The 11,180-nt window shown below is 40.0% G+C and overlaps 1 protein-coding gene across 1 annotated transcript in view; it reads left to right on the top strand.

The window, feature by feature from the left end:
* LOC147011565 (CD276 antigen homolog) overlaps positions 1–11,164 on the top strand; it is a 12,479-nt gene extending 1,315 nt beyond the window's left edge. The window contains exons 3-5 of the mRNA XM_085857049.1: positions 1,155–1,565; positions 2,825–2,847; positions 10,148–11,164. Coding sequence (XP_085713175.1) covers positions 1,155–1,565; positions 2,825–2,847; positions 10,148–10,285 — 572 coding nt within the window. The 3' untranslated portion in view covers positions 10,286–11,164. The remainder of the gene's footprint in view (positions 1–1,154; positions 1,566–2,824; positions 2,848–10,147) is intronic.
* The last annotated feature ends 16 nt before the right edge of the window (positions 11,165–11,180 follow it).

Genomic DNA, 11,180 nt, shown 5'->3' with positions numbered 1-11,180 from the left:
ATGTAAAAATCTTGTTATTATTGTGATAAGCACCTTTATATATAACAGAAGGGATGAAATCATTCAATACAGCGTGGCAGGGGGCTCAAAAGAATGATGTAAAAAAAAAATCATAAAGTTAATGTACAGACAAACAAAATGATGAGTAAAATGTAAGCTTTGCTGATGAAAAGATGAAAGCAAAGCTAAAATATTTGTTGAGCAAAACATTGAAACATAGTGGTTACACCAACTACATAATATTAGTTATATTGTTATTATATAAAATATAGATGAACACATTTTGAATTTAAGCATATTTGGAATGTACAGTACAAAGTTATGAAAATAATTCAAGATGTCCCTGGTTGAAAGAACCACTTAGCACTTTGCCACCAATATCTGCCATAATTGTAAGTAAATTTCAACTACTAATGCATGACGAAACACTTGTTTATGGCTAATATTAAAGAGAATGATGGCATAAGAAGAACTTAGCTTTCAGCGTTTGGCGTTCGGCACGAAATGCCATGGTGGGCGGAAATGACGTCTTTCGTTCGTTTGTACATGAGAGGGGAGCGTTTCTTGGTTTTTTTTCCGTCAAACAATAAATTCAATGGTTTTCAAATATATAACACATTCGTTTCACAAATTTCCATTGAAATACTCGGGTATTTCCATCAAGTGTCGCCATTTCACCTCTAGGTTACGCAATGCCATCTACCGGACGGTAATCATTGGCTGTCACTCGAGGCGCGTGGGGGGGGGGGGGCACCAGCGACATGGTAGACACTGGGGACATTTAAAACTCGGTGCAATTGTATACCAGCGCAAGCGCTGTAAAAACACATTTATTCAAAATATTGCGTTGAAATCGGTCACAAAGCCACAGGTCAGGTCAGGATGTCACATGGAATCGAGGAACCACAAGGGCTGCAGTAACATCAGTCATAAGACCCCATGCGAATGACACTGATTTGGGCAATCCATATTGGTACCAAGACAAAATTGCTCCTTTGTTGATTCCTGCAGTAACAAAACTACCAATACATTGCAGCAATGCAGTAATTGAGTAAGTTGCAACTCGTCCATTGCAAAAATATAATTTTATGAGAAATGTGTTGGATAACAATGGACTCAAATGGTTTAGTAAACAAGATCGTGTGTTCCCACAGTGCATCCCAAGATCGTTGACCTACGGATGGAGTTCACGAACGACAACACCTCCTCTCGGCTCTTTTGTAAGGCTGAAGCCAAACCAAGACCAAACATTACTTGGTTGAACCCAGAACAGCACTTGGTTGATGCAAGTGAAGTTTTGGTGGATGAAAATGTCCCTAATAAACTGCAAATCGTCAGTATTTTGCGCATCACTGGAAAAAAGCTATCTGGAAATTATAGCTGCCTAGTGAAGAACAAGTATGGTCTGGCGAGGCGACATATTTTCTATAAAGGCTTCAAGTATGAAAGAATATTTTATGTCATCGTTGGATGGTCTGTCATCCTCGTCCTTTATCTTATCTTTCTTCTTGCTTATGGATCCTGCATCTACAATAGGAAGTTTGAAAAGGCAAAGTCAATAAAAGGTAAGTAGCTAAATTTCCAAACACAATATCATGTGATCTCAATGAAGCATTACATATCCATTCTTTGTTTTTTACTTGCAAATGCCATTGGAGCAATTGTGAGTGTACTTCCCTTTCTTCTTGTATAACTGATGAGCTCCATCTTAAACTGTTCATTAATGTAGATTTAATATTGTGCTAATTCAAGTTATCTTCTTTTAGGGGTGTTAACAAATGTAAAATTTAAAATGGTGGTTGAGGGGGGGAGGGCAAGGGTAGACTGATGAGGATTGAACAATATGAAGTCATCATACAGAGAGAAGAATAACAGAAGTGGATGTCATAAAGTGATTGTGAACCATCACCTGAAATGGCTGAAAGAGGAAGTGCAATGCAAAACAAACTTCTGAAGAATGGTGCCACAATGGAACAAAACATTTTATCTCGAGGAGCAGTAGAAGAAGAAGAAGAAGAAGAAGAAGAAGAAGAAGAAGAAGAAGAAGAAGAAGAAGAAGAAGAAGAAGAAGAAGAAGAAGAAGAAGAAGAACCACTCCTTTTTATGTGTTCAGACGCATCAGGCTGTTGAGGCAGTTTTTGTTTGCTGGGGGCACAATCCTGGACGGGTCACCACTCTGATGCAACTACATATATCTAGAGAACCGAGCAAATGTTGTATTGGTGGAGGGGGGATAGAGGGGCAGATTGAGGAAGTAGCTGCTGATACATGATCAGAAAGTGTGGGAAGGAAACGGATACCTCTCTGCACGGAGAGAATAGGAAGTGTTGTGACTCAACTTTGCTTTTAAGGGTGCAAACAATCCTCAATCCAGGAGATCCATCTCGAAACAGGAAGTTTCCTTCAACAGGGGACAGGATTTCAATGGAAACCTGACTGAAATATTCATGATGTAAAAACGAACTCTATTAGTTCCTGATCGCCTCATCGCCATCAATAATGTGCAGTTTTCTTTTCTCCAACAGTGAAAAGGAAAGAAAAGTTTGAAACGAAAAGAAAAAGAAAACGGAAAATGGTTTAAGAAGGATCTTGTACTTAAATTACCTGTGGGAGGACCAGTAAAGTTGGAGAGATAAGTGTACATGTAGATGCATTGCAAAGACGTTAGGAAACCTGATAAATCAACACAGCATATTTGGGATTGGTATTGGGATCCCACCATCACTGTATGTCATCTCATATTACTGACAAGAATGTGGATTCTTAGTGTTTTGTCTCAAATAAATGAATTATTTCTCTTTTCATTTTTTTTTCCTTCTTTCAGGCACTCTCCCCACCAAAGGCCCTGTGAGTATCATTGACATTCTTTTGGCTGTTATTTTGCATTCCTCCATACATTCCACTAACAGATTTTTTTCATTCCTCATTTATGACTGCTCATACATCCCAAGATACTTCAATGAACTTGAGAGTTCATAGAACACGTTATCCCATGTAATCTGGAGAAAAAGGACGTGGGAAGGATCTCTTAAACTCTTGCTTTGTTTGAAACTAAACAAACAGTGCTAAGTGCCGCCATATTAGTTTGAATGCTGAATCTTTGTTATTCTGCCCTTTTGGGCATGAGACAGCGTAAATATTTTTCCAAGTACTCCAACGCTAAGGAGATTGTAGAAAGTGCCAATAAGGCGATTTTTTGTCCGATAATGATGAAGTATATAATTCAATTCAAATAAATGCTTTAAAGGCTTTAGGAAAAAGAAAAAACAAATTCATAAGTTTACCGCTGTTGATGCAGCGTCCATCACACCACCTTATTTTCACACGTTAAATTCATTATACATGCCTATTGTTTGTGCCCTTTAAGACATCCTTAAAAATAGTAAGGTTCCAGTTTATAATGATTTTCGATTTTGTTTTGACTGCCAGACAAGCAGACAGACGGAGTAAAAAAAAATTACCTTACTAAGCATGTGCAATCCTCTCTGTGCTCATGAGCGGTCAGCACGAGATTCCATACAATCTGCCAAATTCAGAGACAAAGTATTTATGAATTGCAGGTTTATTTTCTAATTCAATTTTCAATTCATGTTCTACAGTTTTCATAATATAAAATTCAATTGAAATTAAGTGTTTCCCCAATCATAGACTGACATCTGTCAACAGACAGACAGACAAAGTCTTGAAAAACTGAAGGTTCTGTTCTGATTCTTGTTTCAATTCGAATTCTACAGAGTACAAAATATAAAATTCAACTGCAACAAGAAAAAGAGCAATCAGAGATTGCAGACCCTCGCCAGGACTTGTTTTTTGTGGTGTTTGTGGACTGATGTGTGATGTAATAATAAGAGACATAACTAGAACTGCCACTTTATAACTGCTGGCAGTGATAACAAGGTAGCAAGATATCCTGCTTTGATGCAACCCCGCTTTTTGTGGACACCTGACCCTGACAGGACAGGTCAGGTCAGGTCAGGTCTGGGAGCATGCGCCGGAGCAGTGCGTCACTGCGTCCACTTTCCACCAGTACTCCAGGGGCCTCCGTCTGGCAATCCCCCCAGGCAGATGCCTGGCCCATCCCCATCTTCTTGAGATGTTGATCAACCTGCTGCAACCATGAGGCACGTGGTCAGCCCATTGGCCAACTCCACTCATGAGGCTCCCTCACTGAGAGAATCTGGTGAGCAGGATCAGCGTTAGGTAAATGAGCCACATGTCCATACAGCTGCAGCTGATGCTCACAGACTATGTTGGTAAAAATCTCATTTGAGTCTCTCTCAGCAACCGCTCGTTGGACACAACATTCGACCAGAGATGGCTGAGGATTCTCTGAAGAGACCTGGTACCAAAGAAATTAAGTGTCCATCTCAGATCCCTAGTCAGAGGTCAAGTTCCTGACTCATGACATTTATTATTACTGAATTGAATTTAGCATGGGATTAAAATATATTCAATTCAAATCAAATGGAAGACCAAATAGGTACAGTCCTGCATTGGAGTAATCAAAAGGAACCCAAACACGCAAAAAGCAAAGATGAAGTCATCAGGAGGAACCTGGAAACGATTCACATTTCAGCTGCAACTCCCCTACCCTCAAACCCGTTGAGGCACAGCCAATTGAGCCTTATTCAAAAAATAAAAATAAAAATAAAATAAAAATAACCCAGATCAAAAATATTAAATAATTCTGGCAGCAAGACCATATGTCCGATCAAGTTGAAATTTAAAACATATTCTGCATCACAACTAGATCATAATTGTGAAGTTGCATGTTGATTGATTAAGCGTTCCATGTTCCATGAATGGATTATGGATTAAGCGTCCATGAATGTTCCAGAGAAAACATTATTTAATATTTTTCTTCAATCCAATATGGCTGCCAAACCATGCGACAACAATTATTCCTTAAAAAAACTTGTACAACCAAGGCTTGGAGAACATTTCTCTGAAGTTTCACCTCGATCTATCCAGCCATTCTGGAGAATATGATTTTTATAGGTTTTAGGGTAAATCCAATTTGGCTCCCAAACTATGTGACCTACGACATAATATGTGTGAACGTTTTGTTCCTCATGGATACAAGGTCACAGTTGTAAAGTTTTGCCTCGATCTGTTCAGCCACTTCAGAAAAGGTTTTTGAATGTTGTGTTTTTAAAACAATAAGGCTGCCGAATCACGTGACCGATGCCGTCATCAATTTTTTTTTTCTGTGGACAATTTTATCCTTCGATGACCCTCAAAAATGTTCATACTAATCAGATGTAGCATTCTACATAAGCAATTATGAGGTCATAACAAAGGCACCCATGACATCATTAAATAAATCATACTTATTCCTCATGAGGAGTACTTGATGTGTGCCAAGTTTCAATTTTTTCCTTAGTGCGGTTTCAGAGATAGAGGTCCAAATTTTACCGTTTTCCATCATGGCTGCCACACCACGTGATCTGTGAAATCATAATTATCATTACAACACTCCACATGAGAAGTCGCTACAATTGTAAAAAAATTCTCTAAATCCGACAAGCGGTTGCGGAGAAAAACATTAAAGTTCTGTGCTGACAAAAACAAACAAACAGACAGACAGACAGACAAATGAAAAATCACTCATAAAGTGACAACTTTGCAAAACAGCACAAAGTTGAACGGCACTCGGTAGAGCGCATAACTCTGCCAGGCTGAATCGTTTACAATTTGTATGGAACTGATAGGTCGGATCTGAATCTGGACCTTTACCAAAATCGAATTGGCATGTTCTTGTCACTTAACTAACTCTTCCACCTCGCTTTGTCATAACTCCGGGTTGGAACAGTTCACGTTTTGTATCCCACTAATGGGCTGGATCTGAACCAAAATGTAATCCGCTTGTTCTTGTCACCTATCCAACTCATTCACTTTGTTTTATCATAATTCGTCCACAACTTTTTGAGATATAGTGATATGCATGTATATATATATATATATATATATATATATATATATATATATATATATATATATATATATATATATATATATATATATATATATATATATATATATCGTTTTTGGCCCTATAAATTGAAAAAAATTAGGCCTCTGTTGAATTCTTGACCTTAAAATTATTTTGTTGTTGAATTCAGTGACCTGATATGCAAATGCTCTTCAAATTTCAAGTCAATCGAGTAAAAATTGAGGATTTTAGAGAATTTGGCCCAAATTGGCCTTTTGGCCAATGTTGATCTCAAAAAAAATTGGTGGTTGAATTCCGAGACCTGATATGCAAATGTTCCTTAAATTTCAAGTCAATCGAATGAAAATTGAGGATTTTAGAAAATTTGGCTCAATTTAACCCAAATTGGCCATATGGCCCAAGTTGATCTCAAAATCAATATGTGGTTGAATTCATCGACTTAATATGCAAATGTTCTTCAAATATCAAGTTAATCGGATGAAAATTGACAATTTTGGAAGCAATTATGAAATTTGGCCTATATTGGGTTGACTTTATGGCCTATCAGGTCAGGTCAGGTATGGGAGCATGTGCCAGAACAGCGTGTCGCTGCGTCCACTTTCCGCCGGTACTCCAGGGGCCTCCGTCTGGCCATCCCCCAGGCAGATGCCAGGCCCATCCCCATCTCCTTGAGATGATGGTCAACCTGCTGCAACCACGAGGCACGTGGTCGGCCCACGGGCCTCCTCCACTCATGAGACTCCCTCGCTGAGATAATCTGGTGAGCAGGATCAGCGTCAGGAAAATGAGCCACATGTCCATACAGCCGCAACTGACGCTCACAGACTATGTAGGTAACAAATCTCATCCGAGTCTCTCTCAGCAACCGCTCATTGGACACAAAATCCGACCAGCGATAGCCAAGGATTCTCCGAAGAGACTTGGTACCAAAGGAATTAAGTCTCCGTCTCAGATCCTTGGTCAGAGTCCAAGTCTCGCACCCATAGAGCAAGACTGGAAGTACCAATGACCTGAAGACTCGGACTTTCGTCCTCCCGCACAGGTACTGGCAGCGCCACACCCCATGATCCAGTGAATCCATGACTCCCCAGGCCTGACCCAGCCATCTATTGACCTCTGACTCATAGCCAGCAGAGACATGAATATTACCGCCAAGGTAAGTGAATCTCTCCACGACCTCAACATCCTCACCACAAACAGATACAGACAGGACAGCAGCATCCAGGATGTCACCAAAAGCCTGGATCTTAGTTTTGACCCAAGAAACCCGTAATCCCGCGGCTCCGACTCCTCTTTCAGCACCTCGAGGGCCCCCAAAAGGATGTCTAAAGTCTCCGCAAAGATGACTGCATCATCTGCAAAATCAAGGTCCGAGATCTTGACATTCCCAAACGATGCACCGCAACTTGATCTCTCTGACATCCTCCCTAAAATCCAGTCCATACAAGTGCTGAAAAGTGTGGGGGCCAGTACACACCCCTGACGAACTCCAGTAACAACTGGAAATAAGTCAGAGATGGTACCACCAAACTTCACAGCACTCTCAGTACCAGAGTTGAGTTCAGACCTCAGATCGATCAGTTTTGGTGGCACTCCACGAAGACCAAGAATCCTCCAGAGGACATCCCGATTCACTGAATCGAATGCTTTACAGAGATCAACATAGGCTGCAAGCAGCCCCTGCCGAAACTCTCGTCTGCGTTCGGTGAGGACACGAAGGGCAAGGATATGGTCAATCGTTGACCTCTTTAGTGTAAAGCCTGACTGCTCTGGACTCTGATGCTCAAGCAGATGGTGGTGAACCCTATCAAGAATTATTAGAGCAAAGACCTTGCCGGGCACTGAGAGCAGCGTCACCCCTCGGTAGTTGTTGCAGTCTTGGCGATCACCCTTCCCTTTGCAGAGAGGGACAACAAGGCGCCTTTCCAGTTAGTTGGGATGATGCCTGTGTTCCAGGCAGAGCACAAAACTGCATGCAACGACACGAGTGCAGCATTTCCACCAGCCTTGAGAAGTTCAGCATGGAAGCCACAGATCCCTGGAGCTTTGCCCCGTTTCAACTGGTTCACCGCAGCTCGTGTTTCCACAAGCGAAGGTGGACCACAGTTGATTCGAGGGTCAGCAACAGGGATTGTAACACCCTTGATGTCCAACTCAACAGGTGGGGGATCAGCCTGGTACAACCGCTAAAAGTAACCGGCCCAGCAGGCCTTCACTTCAGACTCCTCTGTCAGGAGCCTTCCATTCTCTGCTCGAACTGCAGTGCTCCGAGGGATGGGCTTGGATGTAATCCCCAAATTATGGCCTATGTTGACCTTTTAACATAGGTCAACCTCAAAAGTAATAGGTGGTTGAATTTACTGATCTGGTATGCAAATCTTTTTCAAATTTCAAGTCAACCAGATGAAATTTGAAGATTTTAGAAATTTGACTCAAATTGGCCTTTGTAGACCTTTTTGCTTGGCCAAATTTTAATAAACTTAAATGTGTACAGTCCCAGGATCGGTGTCCTTAATGTCTGAAAATGTTAGAATGTTCGGTTGAGTTGTTTTGGCTGGAGGCGAGCGGACAGACAAACGATCAAATGAAAAATCACTCATAGAGTGACAACTTGGCAAAACAGCACAAAGTAGAATGACACTTGGTAAAGCACATACCTCTGCCAGGTGGAACAGTTCAAATTTTGTATCCCACTGATGGGCGGAATCCGAAACAAAATCCAACCAGTTTGTTCTTGTAACATATTCAACTCATCCACCTTGTTTTGTCATCAGTCGTCCACAACTTTTTGAGATGTCGTGATATATTTAGTGTGTGGCCTGATCTATCAATTTTAGAAATCAGGTCTGTGTTGACCTTTTGATTTGAAAATTAATTGGTCGTTGAATTCAGTAGCCTGTCATTAAAATGCTCTTCAAATTTCAAGTCAATCAGATGAAAATTGAGGATTTTAGAAAATTTGCCCCAAATTGGCCTTTTGGCCTTTCTTTACCACAAAATGAATAGGTGGTTGAATTCAGTGACCTGATGTGCAAATGCTCTTCAAATTTCAAGTTAATTGGATTAAAATTGAGGATTTTAGAAATCTGGCCTTTGTTGACCTTTTGGTCTATGTTAACCTTTTTGCCTATGTTTACCTCAAAATTAATAGGTGGTTGAATTCAGAGATCTGATGTGCAAATGATCTTAAAATTTCAAGTCAATCGGGTGAAAATTGAGGATTTTAGAAATTCGTCCCAAATTGGCCTTTTGGCCAAAGTTGATTGCAAAATTAATAGGTGCCTGAATTCATTGTCCTGGTATACAAATGATCTTCAAATTTCAATTCTATCTGACGAAAACTGACAATTTTAGAAACAATTAAAAAATTGGCCAATTTTGGGTTGACCTTATGGCTGCCTATGTTTACCTTTTGACCTGAGATAACCTCAAAAGTAAAAGGTTGTTGAATTCACTGACCTGAATTACAAGTACTGTTCAAATTTCAAGTCAATCGGATGAAATTTGAGGATTTTAGAAAACTTGCCTCAAATCGGCCTATTGGCTTATGTATACCTTTACCTTTTCGGTCGACCGAATTTTACGAAACTTCAATGCCGGACCGTTGCAGCATCGGTGACATTAATCTCTGAAAATTTCAGAAAGATCGGTTGGGCAGTTTGGGCTGGAGACGAGCGGACAAATATACACACAAACAAACACACAAGCAAACAAATGGAGGCAATCAACATACTTGTCCAAAAAAAAAAAATTGCCAAGTAACGAGTTATCACACTCAGTAAACGACGTGCCAAGTCGTAACAAACAAACAGAGTTGATTGACATACTAGTCAAAAATGTTTTTTTTTTTTCCAAGTAACAAAAGGACCCAAATGCAATATGCTCTCCTCCAGCGAGGGAAATTCGGTGTTTCCTCCATCTTAGACTGACATCTATAGACAGACAGACAGAAAGACAGACAGACAGACTGAATCAATTGCTTAACTCCACTTTTCTCTTCATGTGCATGGGGTAATCATTCATTCATCCCTGAAGTTGACTAAAACTATCACTTTGTGTTAGAATTGTTTTATGTTTAAAATCGTATATTTGTATGTACATTATGCACAGACTGGTTAATTTTCCTTTGACGTTGACATATAAATATATCCTTTTTTCACACCTCTTTACAAGGTATTGTTTCTCTTACTGCAGAAAGAAACTAGGACGTTTGCTGGTATGTGTCATCAGATGAATTCTCTGGCCCCAAGCTCAGAAAGCTGCGATTACACTGATTTTGAAGTACCCCAAGTGGATTGTGTCTACGCTGTCGTTCAAATGTCAAAATCTTAAAATCCAACGTTGACTGGGGGTGGGTTGGAATCAGTGAGAGTAATGACCAAGGGGTTTGAACCAATGAGATAGTGCAGATAATATGAATATTGCGTCTGTTTTTGAATAGTTTAACGTTAAGGCTCATGTAAGAGCTGCTCCTCACAAATCAAATACATGTATACAGACAGACATCAGAGAACACAGAACCTGACTTTGAAAGTGAGGCAAACATATTGGGGAAAGTAACATCCATCCACATTACACACTCTGGGTCCCTCTAGTGGCATCACTTTTCTGTCCACAGTCTGTGGATCATTATAAAGAATAAATGCCCCCCCCCCACTCCGACCTCCCTGTGAGATGCCAACCCACAGGGTTCATACGTGCTCTCTGCTCTATCCTCTAAATGCTGTGCTTCGAGTGAGGAAGCAGCAAATAGCTTTACAAAGTGTTTTAGATGACAAGGCTATAGCAGTATCGAACCACCAACATACCTGATTCTGAGCGGATTCACGAACCACAATTCCACTATTTCCCACTCTAACCATAATATTTAACATAACACCGAAATATTTCACACAAGTATACACAAGGAAATTGGATGCAAGAGGAGACCATTCAGCCCATCACGCCCACACCACATCGACATCAGACCAATTTATATTAAAAAAAGAAAATGCAAAATGTATTTTTGTTATTTTTTTTTCTAGTTTTTGTTATATGTTTTCTTTTTTTGTATGTCCAAAATTTTAACAACTTTCTTTGACCTAATCTTTACCAATTTATTGACAATTTATAAAGGCAAGATGTTAGTCTTTACATACTGCGCATGGTGTAGTTTGATTCATATGCATGGCATGATTTATCAGATGAAAAATAAAGTGTTTTTAATATGAATAGTCTGCTGAAGCTG

The sequence above is a fragment of the Eptatretus burgeri genome, chromosome 15 (assembly GCF_056783735.1).
Source record: "Eptatretus burgeri isolate ZD-2024b chromosome 15, Ebu_testis_v1, whole genome shotgun sequence".
Classification (NCBI taxonomy): domain Eukaryota; kingdom Metazoa; phylum Chordata; class Myxini; order Myxiniformes; family Myxinidae; genus Eptatretus; species Eptatretus burgeri.
The sequence above is the reverse complement of the archived record's forward strand: the minus strand, read 5'-3'. Positions and strand labels throughout refer to the sequence as shown.